At 41.5% G+C, this 22143-nt stretch overlaps 1 protein-coding gene across 1 annotated transcript in view; it reads left to right on the top strand.

The window, feature by feature from the left end:
- fmn2a (formin 2a) overlaps window positions 1–22143 on the top strand; it is a 53221-nt gene that overhangs the window by 17319 nt on the left and 13759 nt on the right. The window contains exons 6-12 of the mRNA XM_050071971.1: window positions 6386–6473; window positions 11582–11643; window positions 18156–18247; window positions 18344–18473; window positions 18592–18738; window positions 19414–19473; window positions 20134–20254. Coding sequence (XP_049927928.1) covers window positions 6386–6473; window positions 11582–11643; window positions 18156–18247; window positions 18344–18473; window positions 18592–18738; window positions 19414–19473; window positions 20134–20254 — 700 coding nt within the window. The remainder of the gene's footprint in view (window positions 1–6385; window positions 6474–11581; window positions 11644–18155; window positions 18248–18343; window positions 18474–18591; window positions 18739–19413; window positions 19474–20133; window positions 20255–22143) is intronic.

Below are 22143 nucleotides of genomic sequence, written 5' to 3'. Positions count from 1 at the left end.
GGGAGAGTCATTCCACCTCCCTAATTGAGACCCAGTAGAGTCACCCGGCAGTTGTTGCTGAGATGATATGTTGGTCTCAGGCGTGAATGTTGGTGGGAAATCTTCGTAGTTTATGGGAAGTGATGAATTGAAACTCAACACCAATATAATTTCATTGTCCATTGGGCCAGTTGTGACGATCCTTTTGCCTCCAGCTTTGATATATGCTTCTTAAAAGAGTTTTTTATTTTTGTAAGCTGGAACATTAAGGATTTACCGGTTTAATCTTTAATTATTAGATTATGTTTGTTTTTTGTTTTTTGTTTTTTCATATAAAATCTGAATCCCCAAAGCAACTACAGTAGTAACTACTACTACTAAGTACTGTGTTAATGTCCACAATTAAGTTTGTCCCAAAGAAATTAACCAAAAAAATATATCTGAGACCCGTTGATCCCAGGCCTCTATGTGTTTAATATTTCAACGTATCCTCATACAACAGTTTGTATGATATCTTACAAATTAGAGCCTCTACCAGTAAGGCTAGGTTAAGGAAAAAAATCGTGGTTGGACAATGTGATGTTACGCATGTAATATAGAAAATTGATGCACACCAAGAGTTGTAGAGAAGTGCTGATCACTGGCAGTCGACTTGAAAGTGGGAAGTGTTGCAAACTCTGGCTTCATATGTATTTCTCTTTAAAATAACTCAATGTTGACTCTGTGTTTTACATGGGACACAAACATCGGTCTCCATCGCCAAAGTCCTGTGTTTGTTTGACCCATCCATCCACCCCCACCACCTTCCTACGTGGATGTGTCGCTCATTTACTACATTACCTTATTCTGCCTCGTTTCCACTAACTTATGTGTACGGAGATCAGCCAAAACATCTATTCATATGGGAATCTCTGTGATATCCAATGCGCATGTGAAACTGGATGTGAAACACTAGAGGCATCATCCGTGTATTTACAGATCTACAGACACCAGTCACATAGGCTACGTAAGTGGAAACGAGGTGTTCCTCCATTGCTCCTGTCATATGAAGGATGACGGCCTGCAGCACCTAAGTCACATGATGATAGCCTCCTGACTCATGATTACGTGGGTTATATACGAATTACAGTGTATTACTTTTTGTAGGTATAGATACAAACAGTAAATGAGAACAGCCTGATTATTTGAATCTGTTTATTGGTTTACTTGAGTGTGAAACCTTTTGCAATGCTCAGAGTTCGGGAAAATTATGTGATCTTCAAGTTGTGAAGAGTCCCGTATCCCTTGTGCATCAACCACGAGCATGTTTTTATAAGGACTACACACATACCAGAAAGTAACTTGGCAACTGCAAATTAAAGCCCCTATGTATGGCACAGGAGAGAGAAAAACTCACCTTGTGGCTTTAATCCAATAGAGCGCAAAAGTCAACAGAACTGGGAAACAGCAGATAGTGAGTTTGCCCTTCATAAGAAAATCATACTTTCATACAGGAATTGCTCTTCAAACACACTTCAGAAATAGCCGTCGTCAAGCATGTTGACATTGCTGGAGCTGTCAGATGGTTTCTTCAACACCTGAAGGACCTAATAGAGAGAATACACGTGTGTACAGAGCAGCACTACAACCTCAAGTCAAGATATAGGAGATGACGCACGGCAGGGTAGATGGGGAACAACCAGAATCAGTGTCCTCTTCTCTATTAAAATAGACTTCCCTTGATGCGATGTTCTGATTGATGGAGCTCTGAATGAGTCGGCTACCACATCAAGAAGCAGCTCATGTTGTGGTTGCATTGCTAAATTGCGAGGGACAAGAGACAAATTGAGGTGGGTGTGGGTTTAATTCCCTTGGTCCTCACAGCATGATACTGCTGTGGATGTTCTCCAACACAACAATGGCGCTGAAGATGCTGAGTTCAATAACAGAGAAATAAAAACATACGCTGAGCTGTGAGTGACTCCAATTTGGAGCCAACCTTTGACATTTCAAGCACACGTCACGAGGACCGGCCCCAGGCCTTGAGACGATTGATCACATCTCCTGCTACTTGCTACTATTCCCATCCCCCTGTGTGCTGGGAGTTCAACTGTCTTGCTGATGAGAGAGGACAAGCATCCTCTCCAGAGCTACCACTAGAGAGCAGCTTTGACGTCAGTACTCGGCCAGTTTAAAGGCCCCTGTTGACATCAGTATCAGATGTGAAGAAATAAGTACTATCGCCTCATGTCAAGTGTTGACCCTGCAGTGTGTCTGCAGAGGAGTTTAAAAGAAGAGTCTTACAGTTTATGCTGCTGTCCTTCTCATACGGAGGTGAATTTGCTGCTAGATTACATGACGCACATCCATTTCAGATTGAAGCTTTTGTTTCCTGGCACTTTGGGTCAGTGCAGCAGTATTTTGACTAGTGCTTTTTGAGATGCAAAGTGTGTTTTCACTCCTCAAATGAATGCAAATATGCAGCTTTAGTTTTCTCAAGACTTCAACTTTTCCATCCCACATGAATAAAGATTTCCTAAGCAGGTTAATGGAGGATTTGAATGACTGGAGGGCTGCAACTACTGATTATTTTAATTATGGACTAATCTTGTGATTACTTTCTAAATTAATCAATTAATCATTTATTTGTAAATTGTTAGAGAACAGTGAAGAATGCCCTTGTTTGTCTGAGCAACAGTCTAGAACCCACAGATATTCAATTTGCGATGACAGAAGACTGAGAAAAGCTGCAAATACTCAGTTAAGACGCTAAAACTCAGGGATGGTTGGCATTCGTGCATGAAAACTTACTGCAATGAAACCATCAGAAAAGGGTTCTTTTAGCTGGCTTAACTGTAGCCAAGATGGATACTCCCACACACTCTATCTATTATCTAACTTCCATATTGTACAAGACTTGAGTTTATCAATTGCATCTTTAAAAAATGTTAAAGGAGAAACATTAAAAGTGCTGCTGACCTGGTGATATTCTTTATGTAAAATAGAATTGTAGATATTTGCTTATTTCGATACATGACAGGGTGAATATGAGGAGGAACACGTCTATCTTAGTGTACAAGTATGATATTTTAACATGTATATGAACATATGAACTTCTATGATTGCAAAGAAACAACGTTACCTGTAATATTTGTGAAACGGCAAAAAGAGCAGAGGGTAAGAGGCCTTTTGGCCCCTGGCTCCCCTTTCTTTTCTGTCCTTACATATGTATAATTTGTCTAATTAACGCATTCTCACTCCGACCACGTCACATATTGACGTTTGGTCATGGACTTTCCATGTCCACATACAACGTGCAGGGTACCCTGGGTGCGTTGGATGTTGAAGTTCTGGGACGCCGTGTCAAGTTCTGCCTGTTATATGCATTGTCTTCTTTCAAGATACACTTCTGTTTTCACAGGACATACAGTCTCTTTCAAAATAAACACAGTACGTTGGTACAACACGGCGAATTGACGTTTTATTCCTTCAACAACAAACGCACATGGTTAGGTTTAGGCAACAAAAGCACGTGGTTGGGTTTAGGAAAAAAGGGTTTGGCTTTACGGGATGCAAGCAAAGCTGTCTTGGGTGAAAGTCGGTGTTTGTTGGACCCATCCACTACCCCTCCTGCCAGCCCCAGTTGGACTTTCGCCGCCTTAACTTTCGTCCTTGTTCCGCCGCATTTCCCCCTAACACCACCAGGCACCGTTAAACTATAATGGCAACCAGCTGCACATCATGCTGATGTTAAAGGACACCTTTTTTTGTTGGTTTCTGACGCAGCAAGTCACTGCCCAAGCGCCACATTTAGACAGGAATGAGACCGGGCTTGTTTCTTCCACATTGTGAGGATGGCGTTAACAAATCAATAAGAAGTTGGACACAAAAAACCTTAAAGTTGAAGTATGTAAGATTTAGGGGGATTTAGTGGCATCTAGCAGTGAGGATGGCAGATTGCAACAGGTTTAAACTTCCCCCGCCTAGAATTCCTTCACTGTTTATAGTTCAGGAGGTTTTAACCGGGAGCCCAATTATCTGCAGAGGTCTCTTCCTCTCTAAAACAAAGAACCATGTCATTAAAACTGGTTAAAAACACTGAATAAAGCAGTTTCACGTTACAAATCTACGACAGTGTTCGGCATGTTGGAGACGAACAACTTGCCCAACACTTGCTAATGTGTGCTCATATTTTCTCTGATATCTTAAGATACAAACATTTAGGAGTTTTTTACCCAGAGTTGAATTATCCACAGAGGTCTCTTCCTTTTCAAAACAAATGGACCCAGTGATTTAAACCCGTAAAAACACTAAATCATGTAGTTCCAGGTTACAAATTAGTGTTTTCCTAATGCTGCTTGTTGCAGATGGGCTTCTAACTACGGCGGGTGACGCAAAAATAGCCCTATCTACAGCCAGAGTTTGGCTTGTCTGTTCTGGGCTACTGTAGAAACATGATGGTGAACATCTCCATAAATAAGGACCTGCTCCCTATGTAACAAAAACACAATGATTCTTATTTTCAGGTGATTGTACACTACAGAATATAAACTATTACAATCCATGTTTACTAATGTATCCCCCTAAATCCTACACACTGGACCTTTAAATTATAAATCGATTATCAAAGCAGTTGCAGATTAATTTGCTGTCAATCCATTAATCCAGAGGCAAATCAAATCATGATAGGTCAGAAGTAGATTAGTAATATAATTTGTCATTGTTGTAACATCTGGCTCTTGTGCAGACTGTTAATCAATCGATATGTGGATTCTGCGGAATTGTTTGTATGACCTACACCGCCCCTGCTCAGTTCAGACTGCCAAGTGATAAAATAGGACTAGAGTATATGTAGAATATATTTAGATTTGTCATATGTTATTAAAGTTCCCTTTTAACACAGAAGAAAAGTGAACTGTAGATCAGAAGAACTCTTATTAGTGGTTTTAAATAAACTCAGTGCTTGATCCCAAAGGTAAATGTCAGACAGATTAGATTATAAAGAATTATAATACTGAAAACTTGCTGTTTTATTTTCAGGTCTCTTTCAGCTTCTTTTTGGAGGACAATTGTACCTCCAGTGATTTGTTTCTCACATGTGATTCAGATCTGTATGAGATTGATGAAAGTCCATATTGGCCAACCTTGAAATGATAAATGGATCAAAAGATCAACATGTAATTAATGAGACTTTGAGGATTTCTTTAAACCAAAAACCTAGACACATGGATCTCATGAGACTGTTGAAAGACGCTGTATTAGATGGATTTTTTAGGGTTGTTTTGTTGTCCTCAAAAAAGGCTATTGATGAAAATGTTCGTCACGAAAATAATTTCAATAACTGTGGTGGTTCATGGATCCAGCTGTGTTTCATTATGAAATAATACAACTGAAACACTGCGAGCATTTTCATTTTAGATTGATGTAGAGAGTGTAAATTGATCCTCTGTAATATCAGGCAGCTCTGCAAGGTACTAAACCACTGGGCTCTGTTTTATGTAACTTTAACCTGGAGAGTCAGGTCAGCTGATAAAACATGACTAATGACGTATTTTTTTACTGCCATTAAACAGCTACCCAACACTAGCTATCACAGCCTCACTGTGGAAGCCGCTCGGCATCATATCTCGAATGTACTGTCCCCTGAAGCTGTGGTCGAGCCGGGGAAAACGGAGACAGTTGGGGCCTGGTGATATAACTTCCTGTGTGTTTGAGAGGTCTGTGGTCTGTGTGATCTGGTTTGGATGGAAGCGTTCTGTCTGGATCACAGTAGGCTACGGGTTTCCTGTCCTGTCCCTTCACCACTCCGCTACCCGGCGCACACTTCTGCTTACTCAGGCGAGCTGTGGTTCATAATGGCCCCCTTGGATGCAGTTTTTCATGCATAATAACAACACGGGCTTGATATTCAACTCCTGGCTGTTTGACAAGTGGAAGTTATTATTATTCAGCTAACATTTGTTAATATTGCAGCTTTTGAGGCAGTTTTTGATCTCGGGACACAATAGTTTTGACTACAAGTTATTTCCGCTTTGAAAAAAATATTGCAGCAATGTGCAATTTCATAATATGTTATGTAAACAGAACCAGAGAGATTGTCTGTACATTTAATCAGTTGCAGAACTTTGTGATCATACTCCCCTTCATATGCCTCTTGTTGACTTAACATTTTTATTTGCACGACTGAAAGTGATGGATGTGGACAAATTGTTAATCACCACAAGTCAGCTAGACAGCATTTTAATTTCAGTAATGTTTGTGGATGAATGGTTGGAAGTTTTCCTCCCACAGAAGGAAACAAATGTTCCTGTCTTTTGTTTCCAGTCAGTTATTAAATGTGTCATCTGCATGTATGTGTGCGCATATCATGGTATATTAGAGTATTAACATCCCTGCTCTCTGTGGTCTTTGTCCCATTTAATCCCAGGTGGTGAAGCTGTTGAACAACAAGCGTTCGCAGGCTGTGGGTATTCTGATGTCGAGCATTCATCTTGACATGAAGGACATCCAGAATGGTGAGTGTTATCATAAGGTCATTTATCTGAATGGCATTATTATAAATCCCACTGCTTCTCTTGTCAGTTTCTGCCTTACTGTGCTGTGAATGGCTTGTACTCGTCACACTGACACGTAATGGAATCAACTGTAAGGGCAAAGAGGTCATGGTTAGAGCTAATGCTAGCCAATCTCAGCACAGTAGAGGCAGATTTTCCAAGAAAAGTAGTGGGATGCATAATAACACATCTGAACTCGTATTTCTGTAACCCTTTGAGAAGAACTCTGTGACACAAATTACAGTAAAATAACAGTTGTGGAGGTGGTATGATGTGTCTTCACACTGTAGAAAGAGTAGCCTGCGTGTTACTACAATATGCAGGTTGCATTGAAAGCACCACTGTGATGGTCAGTATAAATAAATAGTAAATAGATCTGTGAGTACAGTAGAGTTATCAGTGATTAATTCATTTCTTATTTTCCAACATTTTCCAAAGCCTAATAATATACTGTACTTTAATTCCAACATAGTACTGTTGACACTGAGTTTACCTGTATTTCATAGCCTACAACAAAAAGACATGCCTCTGTTGTATTTCTTTAATTATTTATTTCTTATTAAGCCTTTATTTAACCAGGTTTTTAACCATTAAGATTACAAAATCTCTCTTTAAAGGGAGCCCTGGTCAAGATAGCAGCAATAAAATACAGTTCAGTGATTCAAACAATATACACACAAACATTAAAACACAAAGTGTCCATCCACAGAATATGTGTATGCCTAAGATTATTATATCAAAATTCAAACCGCGGTGCCCAGAGGATAAATCCCTCTGACTCTGGTAATCCCCTGACTTTTCTTCTAGCACCACCATGAGGTTGACATCTGTGGTTTTGAGTGAGACGTCTCAACAACTGTTTTAGAAGTCGCCGTGAAATTTGGTACACACATTTGTGCCCCCCTCAGGATGAGTTCTAATAATGTGCACTATTCCTTAACTTAAAATGTGTTCATCCAGTACTAAATTCATGCAAAACAAATCAGGTCCCATCAGCCTCACCTGTGTTTACTGCTTATTAGCAAATGGTAACATGCTAACACACTAACCTGCATGGCAAACATTAAATTGGCTTAATGTCAGCATGTTTGCATTGTCATTAGCCCAGTTTCCAAAAAGCAGTACAGTATGGTTCAGTTCAGTTCAATTCGCTTTTTTTCCCATTTCCACTGTGAAAAGTTGTGGATGGTACCAATGGAAACGTTCGTACCTAGCACACAGATCTGGTACTAAAAGGTGGAGCTGTGAACACTGCAGTCTGTTGGTCAATGGAGGACGGTCACTCTGCTCAGGGCTGAGTTGTGGCTGGTTTTGAGGCTCATGCAACCTCCGTTCAACATAGTTTTATTAGTAAACTGTAACTATAAAATAAAGGATGTTTTGCTGCCTCTTGCAGCAGCTGGAGTCTGAGAAAAAATAACTTAATTCACTGGGCCGACTGCCTGCAGCTTTTAATGTGGAACAACATGAATTAATCAACACTTAAATTTCACTGTGACAACCTTGACCATTCCATTCCAGTTTTTATATGACATACATTTTTAGTAATGAGTGGATCTTCAGTCGTTTATATATGTTAATTTCGACCAGGTTATGTGAACTGCATATCTAATCCTCACTTGGAGAGAAAAAAATGTCGCGGAGCATCGTTCCTGTGGGCTCCGCCAACACTAAACCCCTGAGCTTGCCTGAGAAGGACTACAAGCACAAACCTGCTATTTTTAAATATCCCACGGAGAGACTCAAACTGCAGCCTGTTTTATTTTGTCCTGAAAATGTTGGAGTGCAACCCTGTTCTGTGGACGATAAACAAGGTGCAGACTTCCCTTTGTGTAATCAGGTATTAGGAAATACAGTGAGTGCTGGACAAAGAAATGAGTACTGGTTGTGGTGGAAACGCTAGGGTCTAGGTACCATGTCTAAAGGGTTACTTTTGGTTCCAAAGGTACCATACTGAAAGTGTTTGGTAGACACGGGGCTATTGTGAGTATGTTTGTGTGCTGACCTCCAGATTTAGGTCAAAACACAACAACATTTTGTGTCAAACAATTTCTACTACAGTAGTTTGCCATTTTATATTTTCTGCTTATGTGCTTTGGAAAACAGAGCACCACAAGGTTTGTACTCTCTTTTTATAGAGAATGAGCAGCCATTCTCAGGTGCGTAAGAAGGGCACACAAAATAAACAGTAGACAGCGCGCTTTACAAACACACAGTAAACACTGACATCAAACCCGACTCTTAGAACACTTTCTGTATACAGAATTAAAATGTTGGCCGTAGTAATGGGATTGTTTTGTTTGTCTTTGGCCTGCTGCTATCATAGTTAATAAAATACATCTTGTTCTCAGTCTACTGGGAAGTGAGTAAGATTAAGTATTGGCTAAGGTCACTGCCAACGCTTAAACCTCCCTCTAGTAGTTAGCTTTATCGCAAGTCATAATGTCGCAAGGCATCTGAAATGTTTTTCCTTTGTTACCCCCCCTCCCCCGTCTGTTTTTCTTCGCTCTCATTTTGCATAATCTCCCCCCGTCTAACATCCACGTCGTGTTTCTCCGCGGCGCTCTGTCTTTCTCTGATGAGTTGTCACCATCTTGTCTAAACGGCTTTGTTAAAGTGAAGTCATTCAGGAGATGTTGATGGGAACAGACTGTTTTCCTGTTTTAGTTACTCTCTGATTGCTCTCCAGTCTTCGCTCACCCATGTGTCTAAACACTCTGCCTCATCTTCCCGTCCTATTCAGTCCTCCTACAGCGAAGCCTTTTATTACAGCCTCAAATCTTTATCTCAGTGGCAGCAGGGAAGGTTACATTAAAATAGATGTGCGCCACAGAAACCATAGTTGGTACATATTGTGCACTTGTAGCAACAAACAGTTATCCTGAGGGCCCCTTTCATCTGCAATAACTTGAAGATTTTCACTCTTGTTTCTGGCCTTAAAGTCAGCCTTTGGTGCATCCATCTCAGGTCAAAATATGAGGGCAAATGAGGGCCACCCTCATCAGCACTGTCATTCATCTCCTATGTTAGGACAGTTTTGCCATAGTGAGTAATTAGCACTGATTGGAAACTTCAGTATATCTTGCAGAGTAAGATCAGAGGGAAGATATCTCTAGGTTTGGTTAAGTATTTCTCAGTGTTATGTGCTTGTTATTCTGCCAAACAATTGCATGCCTACTGCCTTGCCCAAACACACTCACCCTATAAAGTGTTTCTTGTTTATTTTGTCATGCATTCTAATTGAAAGATTATTACGGGTGACTAATTAAAGCCTTAAAATACTTGTTATTTCACCAAAGGAACAAAACCCAGAGGACTATTGTATTAGCAGTGCTATTGTTTTCTCATTCCTGAAATGATCTCATGTTCCCTTGTGCAGTTGGGGGATTAAGATGATTAAAAGAATTGAAGGACAGTTTGTTTACAAAAGAGAACGATTCATTCGTCAGAACTTTGTAGTCGTCCCTTACAGTGTAGTGAATCATTGTTTTATTTTCCTCTGTATTCCATGATGAAGAAGACGATGACGAGCGAAGCCATCATCACTCTGATATCTCCCACTCGAAGGAAAAACAACTTCTGAATCATTGATTTAGATGGTGTCTGTTTTATGACAACCCAATTGCTCAGCGAGAAGTCAACACATTTTTCTTTTCCTCACAGCTGTTGTTGTTTGTTGTCAGACTTGGCCCGACACTCTGCGTGTTTCATAGGACACTTCCGTGCGGTGTCTGCTTCCTGTGAGGCTTTTGGAGCGCCAGTCACAGTATTAGACGGTGGTTGCCGGCGCCACGCTGGGGTTGAATGTGGTAGTCGGGGTAGACCCAGGCAGATGGGTCTGGCTTTTGGTCATGAGAGGTCTGTGTCAGAGTGATGATACGGCTTTCTCCCATGTCTTTTAAAAAGCCGTCTCCAATCAAACCAGCCAGCCAGACTCTGGTTCAGATAGTAATGAAAACCAAATGGTTACAAGAGTGCGAGAAACAGAAAAGGGGAAAATCTGAGAGAAGGAAGTTATTTTTGTGGTGGCTTTGGAAGAGGAGAGAGTGTGAAGAGGTTAGAGAGTGACAGCAAAGAACTAGCAAAGAAGGAGTGGATTTGCCCTTGTGGCACAAGAGGGAAGAGATTAAAAAGGTTGCAGGATTACATAAAGAGAGATAAAGCAATATCAAAGCGAAAAACACCACACAGAACTGACTGGATCAGTGCAACAGTCACTCCAGGCTTTTTTCCAAATGCCTGTCCTTTCTCTAATTTTGTTTTTCTCATGAGCTTCTTTATTCTTGCTTCTTAAGGTAAGATTGGGAAAAGCTTATAAAAAATCCAGTCACATTCAGTGTCCAAGCATAAGATGTGATGCAAAGTGAACGCCGTGCATTACTTCAAGATCCTTTATCCCCTCTGACACAAGCTTTCCCCGTGTACCTCAACAGCAAATCAGCAGATCAAAACAATGTGAGTAATATGGACACCCACAGAATGATGAAATACACATATAGGTGTCGAGTGCTTCACTGGGTGATTGTGCGTACAGCAACACCTCAGCCTCAACACCGCAGACCCCCGGGCTCTGTTTGTCTTTAAACATTTACTTTCAAAGGATTAATGCTCACGGGCGCCAGGTCCTCGCGCCGAGACAAAAAGGCGACACCAGGAATTCAAACACAGGAGTTCAAACACAGATCTTTGTACCTTTGACAGATTTCTAAGACCTCCGTATTTATGTTTTAGTTTGTGGCCCCTTCCATGCTATCGTGATGAGAGCTGATATCTAACTCACAGCACATGACACTTCATGTGAAGAGAATTTCGCCCTTGTGTCATGCCACCTTCAGCCCCAGCAAAGCAACAAAACACAGATTTGAAACAGTGCTCTGCAAATGTTTGTGATCGCTGTTTCTACCAAAGAAAAATGTTATAATCTAGAGATAAAGATAGTGGAGGCCTGTTTGTGCTGCTTTGATTTCTGACTTGTTAACGGTGTTTCTCAAAGACAGCAGAGAAATGTCACGACATGCTGAAGTGTTAACATTCACATTAATCATGTCATCCTCTTCTTCCTTTCACAGCGGTTCTAAATATGGACAACGCTGTCGTTGATCTGGAGACTCTGCAAGCCCTTTATGAAAATGTGAGTAACAACAGGCTGTAGCACTACTTAGACCTGATCACATTTCTGATTTTTACCCGCACCCCTGGTTTTCAAGTGCCACCTTGCCCCTCAGAAGAGAGTTACATGAGGTAGCAGTTGAAATCTTCCCCTGTAATATGGGACGATCCTTCACGACCCTGATGAGTCATCAGTGGTCGTCGATGCTGATGTTTATGTCAACAGATGGGACAAATGTTGCCCGGCATTGTGAATGTGGCGTCTTCTGCTGTGTTGATTTCTCTTGCATGGGCGATAGACATCCATTTCTAGTTGTAATTTTTTCACAACTTTAGTTTCAGGCTTTAGAGTGGTGCAGGAATTAGTCCTAAAACCAGGAAATGAGTTAGAATTTTACCACTCCCAGTTAGCTCCTCTCAAAGTCAATGGGTTTTTGGTTAATGCATGAAATAAAGACTGCGGTGAACACAAGCTCAAGAGACTTTCATGTTTTGTTCTACCACATAAAATGTCAGTAAATACCCCACTCCTGAAAAAAGGCAGCTGCTGGCAAGTGGCTAAGTGAGACTACACAGTGTCATCACACCAAACACAGCTTTACAGCCTTATTGTGGTGGCAATCTTAAGTCATGCGGCCACAGTGTAGTTTGTTTACAGCGTAACATTAGCATTCTTCACTTCTGGTGATTGCATTTACACTTCAGCAGTCATAAAAGTGGTGTTCATCTGTAAAGTTTATCTTGCGGAACAAAACGTAGAAGTATCATAAACTTTTGTTGATAATGGGAAAATCTCATTGGATTTTTGAGAGGGAACCAGGGCAATGCTAACTTCCATGTCAGCCTCCATCCATCATTGATGCACTCTATTCAGTCAAACAGGTCATCAAATAAAAAAGAACAATGCTTCATTACCAATAGCAGTGCTCTATAGGCTAACATTAGCAACCCCTGCTCCTAAGCTGGCAGTCAGCACTGATATTAGAGGAGTGGTAACAAGTGCAGTAGCTTTACTGCTGGATTTAGTCAAATTTTGGGTGTCACATGTCATCAAAGGAGGGGAATGCAACATGGAAGTGTCAAAATCTGGGACTGTCAGGCACAAATCAGCAATAACAATGTAATGTTAGCCAGCTAGTTTGTTAGCTACCAAGACATTAGCATACTGCTATTACTGCCACTATTAAAAAAAACTGCTTGCTGCACCTTTTTATTGGTGAGGCAACCATTTTGGCTAGCTAAGACTGCCTACTTATTTTCACTAATTAGTGACTAGTTACTAAAATGGACAGGCAGAGGGTAAAGTCATATAGCCTAGCTCTGGGTATCTAGTGACCACGAACACCAGTTTCTCCTCTATTGTTTACCAACTAAAAACTTCCCACCTCTCAAATCATCTGATTGGACAATTGGAAAAAAGCGGATGATGTGGGGCGCTTTTCTGCTCTGAGTTTTTTCAACTTGAGGAGTTCAGAGCGCTCCGGCAAAAACGCCACCTACAGCGCAGAAACGCGAGGCGTGTAACACAAAAAACAGTGATAAAAAGGTTCATTCTCGTTACAAACAATTGCAAAAAACACTTTCTGTGTGATCGGGCCATATGCTTGTTTTAAAGAAAAGGACACTAATACAATGAAACAACATTAAACTAAGATAATATCATACCTTTAAAACCTTTATTAATGAAGAAAATACATTTGTTAGTTTCTTTTGTTGCTCGGAAAGCCATCATGACGATAATCTCTCATCACATCTGGTTTGAAGTGTGCCTTTTGAAGGGCCATGTAGCCGTGACACTTCCTCCTACCCGTAGACGTGAACACGCAAAACAGAGGGCAAAGGGCTAAGTGGTAGGGGCAAAGGGTGCATTACTATAATTGAGCACTGGAATTGGAGCTATGTCTTTATGGCTACAACAGTCATAAACATTTTTTGACTTTGCAATTTTGTGACTTTGAAGGGAGGATGATCGCGACTCATGTGGATGGTGGTTTCAGTTAAGTCAATAGACCAGTGAAAAGACAATATCCCAAACTGAAATACACTGCTGCACTTTCCTGCCAATGCAGAACCATATAAATACACAGTGTTGAGCAACAAACCCAGTGTAATTATACAAAGTAACACCACTGACAGCTCAGGCTGATCTCGACTGCAGCGTTCAGTGTGGGAAAAAACCTTTCGGTCTATTTTTTTCTTCTCCTCTGTGGTTCGCTGCAGAAGTATTATTTTGGAATATGCCTGTGACAAATAGAATGATTTATGGTTACACATTTCATGCCATATATGAATAACAGGCAATCATTTTATTACAGAATGAAACTTGAGAAGACTCAACAAGCCGTGATATCAACTAAGCAAGAAAATCATTCATCAGCTGTTAGTGTTGTTTTATTTGGCACTTCCCTGAGGGTAAGCCACAAAACAGCAATTGCTATCAATCAAAAGATACCTCTGGACGATTATTAAAAGCTGTATTTTTGTATGCAGTGAAGGTGGGAAAACACTTTTTAATTAAATTGGTGTGTTTATAATACAAAGCAGCATGGTTTATGCACTGTCAGTCAGAGATGTCACTTCACTGCGAACATATTTCTCTATGTGGAGCTCTTATTCCATGTTCCACTTGAAAGGGTGAACTAAAGGAAGTGTGCATTAGATACCAAAACAAACAGGCGAGCCACAAACCGTACTGGTATGTGTGCTGTTTGGCGACACAGTCAGTCTTGTGTAGGTCTGTCTGCTGGCCTGGAAGGGGACCAACGCTTTCACATAGTAAACATGTTTTCTTCACACTGGATCTGATTGACTTCACTTTTGTAATGCCCCTGTGCAAAGGAAATGATAGTTGAGAAACTCCTGCGTTTGTGTCACACGGCTCGTCTTGTGGTTTAAAGTAAAAAAAAAAAAGAGAGAGTACACTGAGCTTCGCCAAGTGAAACGACCACATTTTATCCTACAATATTAGCATAAAGAGACTTATAGGGAGCTGTCATCACTGCTTTCCAATATGTCTCCATTTTGGCGATGAAGGGCTCCTTGTATACAATAAATACATATTCATCAACCTTCACTGATAGGAAGTCTCCCCCCGCCCCGGTGGAAACAGTTCAGGACCCGTTCGCAGTCAGGTCAGTAAATAATGGAACATGAAAACGGGCATGTTTTCCACATTTCAGCTGTAATACAGTTTTAAGATGCTGTGAAATTCCTATGAATTGCTTCTTGGCACAACTACACAGAAGAGGCCTGGACCTTTGGCTGCCAGAGGCATATTAATAATGTTGATCATGGGAATGAGACTGAGGCTTGAGACAAGCTGTAGTTATGAACCAATGTGTCATAACTGAGGATCAAAAGTCTTCTAACCTCTCCACTCACCCCGAGACTTCAAGCCCTCTCCCGCTCTCCCTCTCCTTCTCCCCCTTATGGCCTAAGGCTATGTTATTGAGTTGAGGAGCCAAATTGTTTCTCTTTTGTATTGCGAGACTCCATCCTGTCTGTGGGTCTCCAGCCCCCTAAACCACAGTTGGCAGCACAGTCAGCCTGTCTTGAGGAATGCAAGGGGCTTCTAATGGTTACACCCTCACTCACTGTGCTAGGAGCGAGATCACACACTGCTCTCCCTCACTCTCTTTTTCTCTTTCTCTCTCTCACACACACACACACACACACACACAAATATGCTCGCAAACAAACATGCTGACCCACACAAATGTGCACATGCTGTACTGTATGCACACAGGGACAGAAACACACACAGGCAGGGACAGAGTCGCTCAGTCTATGAGCTGCGGATTATAGCCACTCCTGTTCTTTGAACAATAAGCCACCGCCATTAAAGGGGTCACAGTGATAGTGGGACACCACTCCCTCCCCTCCAATATCACAAGCCATAATCTGGGTCCAGACTGGCTGTCTGAAGTCAGACTCCTTTCAGCTCACGGTAGCTAAATGTCATGGAGGTCAGTTAGACCCACAGTCCCTCCTACGGACTTTTACACGACATATAATCACCTCATGCAACTTTTTTCCCATGTCGAGGCCTTGTGATGTCTAAATATATTTCACATGTTTATAACATGATGCAATTTGTCATTTGGACACTATTCTTTGGCAGCTCAATATACAAATAATCTCATAAATGTTGTTCCATTGAAAATTGAGTGACATAAATAGTGATTAAGCCCTGGCTGGCTCTGTTTAGCCCTGCACTAGAAACCTGGCTAATGAATACCACTTGGCTACCGCTAGAATTCTGGCATCGCAAATATCATCCTACTTTCCTTTGCATTTGGTATTCCACATGGGACTGTATTTCTCATGCTAACAACCACTGCAACATGCCCTAGCAATTCAGAGATCACACGCTAATGCCTACTTGTCCCCAATTACACCAAACACTGCTGGGCTCTGCTGCTGCCCTTTGAAAAGGATCTGCTTTGTATTAAATATATTTACACTTGAAAACATCTCGAGAGAAGGCGAAGGAGAGCTTGCCCTCGTCGACAGAAGGCAGCGGTGTGTAGAATACTAATCGGGCCCTCAGTGCGTTTGATGCTGGTGTTTGATGTTTTCCAAGGATCCATGCAGAGGCCAAACCCCAGAGAGAAAGATGGAGAGAAACAGAGGGAGAGACCAGACTGCTGAGACGCAGACTTCGGGGGTCTTTGGAGGGACTGAGAGAGAGTTTACATTTTCTTCCTGGGGATGGTTTTATTGTTTTGCCCATCTGCGTCAGCCACATTAACATCTATTGTCTTAGCCTGTTGTGAAACGAAGGGGCATTTCTGGACTGCTTTTTTTATACCACCTTGTATAAAACTGTGGTCCAGAGTCTGACAGCAGGATAATAGTCAGGAATGTAGTCTGGCTGAAGGCGACTCTTTAGCGTTTATGAAGCTTATACTGTATAGACAGGCATACGGTTGAGTTTAAGTACAAAATGGCAGAATTCTTTTACGCTTGAGCTGAAGTTTATCCACATAAAGAAATGGAGAACTAAACTGGCAAAACAAACCCACCTCAAGTTTAGCTGCGCGGGAGCTTTTGATCACATCACATGATCTCTTTGTTTGCCAGTTGTCCTGAAATTGTAGATGTTGAGATTTCCGGTTGAGGTTCAACATTCATTCCTGATCTTGAAAACAGCATTTGACGAAGCGTCATTGCCTCAAGGTCCATTTAGTAAGTGGTGTGGTGCTTTTGATCATATCACATGATCTTCATCAGCAGAAAACAAACGTTTATCCACACCAGTGGTTCCCAACTGGTGGATCGCGGTCCAAAAGTGGGTTGTAGATCCATTCTGAATGGACTGCAAGTGACTCACCAACATGTCAAGTTTGTGAAAAACACACTTTGTTTGAAGATACAGTGAATTTCCGGCGCAGAGTTTTTATTTTGAAGTGTCATTTCCTGCTGTAGAGTGACTGAACAACAGGCAGCTACTTGACAGAGATAGAAAACTAGCACAACAACATGGCTAAACGCAAGTACATTGCTGAATGTATTAAACTGTGTGGACCAGTTGGGAACCGCTGATATGTACTATATGTGTATTTGTCTGTTTAATCTGCTTTGTGTGACACCAGTGACTCAGAGGTCCTAATGATAAAAGTAACCTCTGATTTATTAAAGAACTGTAAAGCTGGAATTACGTTTCTGCTGAGTTGCATAAAAATTCCTTTGTAAACTTCACGGTGAAGGGTGTTGCACATCAATCAAGCTGCACTTACTATTTTTTTGCAGTGTGTTTTGTAAAACATGGCACTGCTACGTAGTTCTTTTCATGCGCACCAGAAGTGATAGGTTTTACAGTATGTCAGCCAGCTAGAGCTGAAGGCTGTAGACATTAAAATATTGAATCACGTTAGCTTTGTTTCGTTTTTATTGCCTTGGCACTGCTTTTCATTTTGTTTTCTCAATGCTTTATCTGCATGTAAGTGATTCTGATTATGGCTTCTGACACTATGTATGTTTATAGTTTGAAATAAACATTAAATAAAAATAGAAGGCAGGATAGACCATAGTGAGGGAGCAGCAGCTTGGAGTATGGCTATGATGGAAAATCCTAAGAAGCCTCCAAGAAAAATTTTGGAGTGCATGTTGGGGATAAAAAAGAAACTTGGCGTTCAGGTGAAGGATACAAGTCATAAAAAGGACTGAAAGAGAGCGCTCCTGGAAGAGGGGGAGATGAGCTCAACTGCAGGCATACGTCATAAACACACATTGACAGTGTTTGTGTAATTACTCTGACTGCCAGAGGGGGGAAACAAAAGTTCCGCGCTCCAGCTTTAAAGGCTCAATTTTAACAGTTCCTCATGTTCGTTTCTTTTGATCAAACTATTCATGTACTGCAGTTTGGTCAGCTACTCTTACACTTAGTTTGGATTGTGATTTGAGTAAAAACTACTTTGTCAACTATAAGACTTTGTTATTTATGACATAATTATGGTATCCTGTACTCTGGGTTTCACATGCCGATATAATTCCCATTTACCACCGAATTTAATCTGCATTTTCCTTTGACAGAGAGCTCAAAATGATGAGATGGATAGCATTAACAAGCATATTAAATCATCCAAAGACAAGGAGGATGCCAAGCCACTGGACAAGCCTGAACAGTAAGAGCCAAACCTACCTTCTGCGCAAAATTCATTACACGAGAGGTGTGTCATTAAACAGATGTGTTATGGTGTCTGATCTTGTGCCTTCATCAGGTTTCTACTCCAGTTATCCCAAATCCCCAACTTCTCTGAGCGAGTGTTCTGCATCCTGTTTCAGTCAACTTTCCATGAATGTATCACCTCAATCCTCCGTAAAGTAGAAATCCTTCAGAGAGTGTGCAAGGTGAGCCACTGGCCCTCTTCTCGCTTCATTTTCCTTTCTGTCACTCACTTTAACCTTCATGTCTTCATCGTGTGTGTGTGTGTGTGTGTGTGTGTGTGTGTGTGTGTGTGTGCACCAGACTCTCGAGAGTGGTAAGTGTGTATTTCAGGTGCTTGGCCTAGTGCTGGCTTTTGGCAACTTCATGAACGGAGGTAATCGGTCCCGAGGGCAGGCCGACGGCTTCACCTTGGACATCCTGCCAAAACTGAAGGACGTTAAGAGCAGTGTGAGTCTGTGTGTTACGGCTGTGAAAGCAAACATCACTCACTCTACAAGAGCAGACACTCAATTAGGTGTTATTCACAAGCAAACAGGAGACTGGAACACCTAAAGGAGACAAGCCTGTGTAATTTACGAGCTCACACAGAACACGCTTTATTCTGTAATTCACATTATACTAGAGAATAAGTGGTGTGGGAAAATGGTGACTCTAAATGTTGATCTGGTCTCAGTTTTGAAATTGTCCCATCTATGGTGGAGCCCAGAGCTCAGAGTCCAGGAGTTGAAAGGGACCTTCATTGCTGCCAAACATAAGGACCATGGCTGTGCAGATTTAGAGGAGAGGCCTTTCTGTTTACTGTTCTTATTCAATATCTCAACGGGCTCAGCATGCCCTTGGCACTGCCATATAAGGACACAGTGGTTTGTGTTTTTGTGGTGGTGGACCGGGTAAGGTATCCATAAAGAACATCAAACTTTCCACCAACTCTGAGTTATGACAGCCAGCCCAGCATAGTCATGTTTTGTTGTATTGCTCCTCCAATGCCATGATTTATCCCCAACTTCTGTGACCGCTGTCTTTATTCTTGTTTGCCACGCACAAATTAAAACGTCCTGCTCCAAAATGATTAAATTAATAAATAAAGGGGTTTATTTATTTGGATCTTTTTCTTTCTTTCAGGATAACTCCCAGAGTCTTTTGTCCTACATTGTTGCTTACTATCTAAGGCACTTTGATGAGGTATGTTTTGGTTCCTGTTTATTTGAATCACTTTTCTGTTTTAGTCTGATTTGCTTAGAAATCCTTCCAGAGCTCTCTTTTCATCTCCTTTCTTGCCAGAGGATACCGTGGCTTATCCTTTATCAAATTATTTATTTTCTCTTTCCTCATTTACGGCAGAAACAAATCTCTCTCCTTCCTTGGCTCTCGCTCTTATAGTTCTCTTTCTGTCTTTCACTCTTCATCTCCCGCTCTGGCTCTGCTTTGGTCTGGGTTCATTCAAACCTGCAGTCTGTTCATTGGCACAGCATCCAAAGGAGCGCTAGTGTAAATAATTAGGTTCTCCAGATGAGATGAACTCAGTAGAGTGCTGCTTGCCAAAATCAACCTGCATGACATGGCTCTAGCACTCATAATGGCCTTGTAGTAACTCTGATGGAGAGAATTGCGGTATACTTTCTGCACTGAGCTTAATGGTTATTATCTGCTGTAGTTTCTGCCATATCTTTGCTGGGATGTTTGGACTGCTGATAAGAACATGAAGGGCTCTGAAGACATTTATTTCAATCTTGCCTGGTGTGTACAGTATATACTAGAGAGGCCCTCTCGCATTTGAGGAAGATTGACTTTGACACTGGTGTGTGTGTTTTTTGTGCTTGAATGTGTTTTGCGCTTTACCAGGATGCAGGCAGAGAGACGTGTGTCTACTCTCTGCCTGAGCCCCAGGACCTTTTCCAGGCCTCCCAGATGAAGTTTGAGGACTTTCAAAGAGATCTGCGCAAGCTGAAGAAAGACCTCAATGGTATGATCGTCAGCCTGTGTTGCACAATTTTCCCTCTGTTTGAGCACACCCAAAACCTTTAAAGGTTCAGTGTGTAGGATTTAGGGGTATACTGTATATAGCAGAGATGGAATATGATATAAAAAGTATATGTTTTAGTATCACTTGAAAATAAGAATTGTTGTGTTTTTATTACTTTAGAATGAGCTGTTTATATCCACTTAGGCAGCGGATCACCGTAGCCCAAAACAGACAAACCAAACACTGGCTCAAGACAGGGCCATTTTTGCGTTTTCGTATCTTCGCGTCAGCCATCATTGTTAGTTAACCCTTCACAATGAGCAGTGTCAGAAAAACTTTCATTCATTCATTCATTTTCCTTAACTGCTTATCCGGTTGGGGGTCGTGGGGGTGCTGGAGCCCTTCCCAGCTGACATTGAGCGAGAGTTGGGGTACACCCTGGACAGGCAGGGCTGATAAATAGAGACAGACCATCATTCATGCTCACATTCACACCTTTGGATAATTTGGAGTCACCAATTAACCTAATGTGCATGTCTTTGGACTGTGGGAGGAAGCCGGAGTACCCAGAGAAAACCCACGCTGACACAAGGAGAACATGCAAACTCTGCACAGAAGTTTGGGATTCGAACCAGGAACCATCTCTTGCTGTGAGGCGACAATGTTAACCACTGCGTCACCATGGCGCTCTGTTAGAAAAACATTAGTTTGTAAAGTGGAACTGCTTTATTCAGTGTTTTTACCCGTTGAAATCACTGGGTCCATTTGTTTTGGAGAGGAAGAGACCTCTGTGGATAATTAGACTCCAAGTAAAAACCTCCTGAACGTCTTACCAAGTTATCGGAGTAAAAAGCTGAGCACACATTAGCAGGGTTCATCTCTGACAAGCCAAACAGAGTAGGAGACACACTGATTTGTAACGTGAAACAACTTAATTCAGTGTTACCAGTTTAAATCACATTGTTTGCTTTGGCGAGGAGGACACCTCTGCAGACAGTTTGGCTCCTGCTGGAAACCTCCTGAACAACTAACACCAATGGATTTCTAACCAGGAGAAGTTTCGGCTGGTTGCACTCTGCTCTCCTCACCAATGGACACCACTAAATCCCCTTAAATCTTACACACTGCTCCTTTAAACTGCATATTTACAACAAGCTTGCTAGGTAGTAAACTTGGCTATTTCATATCTTGCAAATTATGGCAGGTGTCATATCATGTTTATGATACAATCACATGGAAATTTATGAAGCAGTAGATTAAGTATTAATCCATGCATGTATCTGCAAGCACAATGGAAAATGATTTTAAACCTGACCAGCTATGGTCATGTGTGGATGGTAGAGGCGGGTCAACAGAGAGATAGCATCTGTTTGTTGTACAGACGAGCTAACCAGAAGCAGATGTGACTTGTCAGATGTAGACTCCTGTTGGACCTGGCGTGCCTTTACTGTCCTCATGAAATAAGGATCAAAATATAGAAGGGGGAGGACGGGCAAGGTCAGGGAACTTCCACTACCTGTGTGCACTATCAAAGGTTCAACAGCTATTCAGTGAACTGGAGGAGGCTCTCCTGGAGCTCTGAATCGCCTCACCCTGCAAGCTGCAAACCTCCAACACGCAACAAGGAGGCTGCTTTTGAAGAGAATTTCAGAATAGTCATGCATGTCTCTGTGCATGCTGTGCACTCTACCCAGGAGGGTTCTAAATGTGATTCATGGGTGGACTGATTCGGTTAATGGCTGACTCTTTGACTCTTTCATTCATTCATTTTTTTCATACTTTCAATCATCAGTCAATCAGTTCCTGAACCTATACATGTGGTTTCTCTATTACATAACTTTTCCATGACTATACACTTTCTACCAGCCGACCTTTTAATGTCATAAACA

The sequence above is a fragment of the Epinephelus moara genome, chromosome 19 (genome assembly GCF_006386435.1).
Source record: "Epinephelus moara isolate mb chromosome 19, YSFRI_EMoa_1.0, whole genome shotgun sequence".
In the NCBI taxonomy this organism is placed as follows: Eukaryota; Metazoa; Chordata; class Actinopteri; order Perciformes; family Serranidae; genus Epinephelus; species Epinephelus moara.
This window is presented reverse-complemented; position numbering and strand designations above follow the sequence as displayed.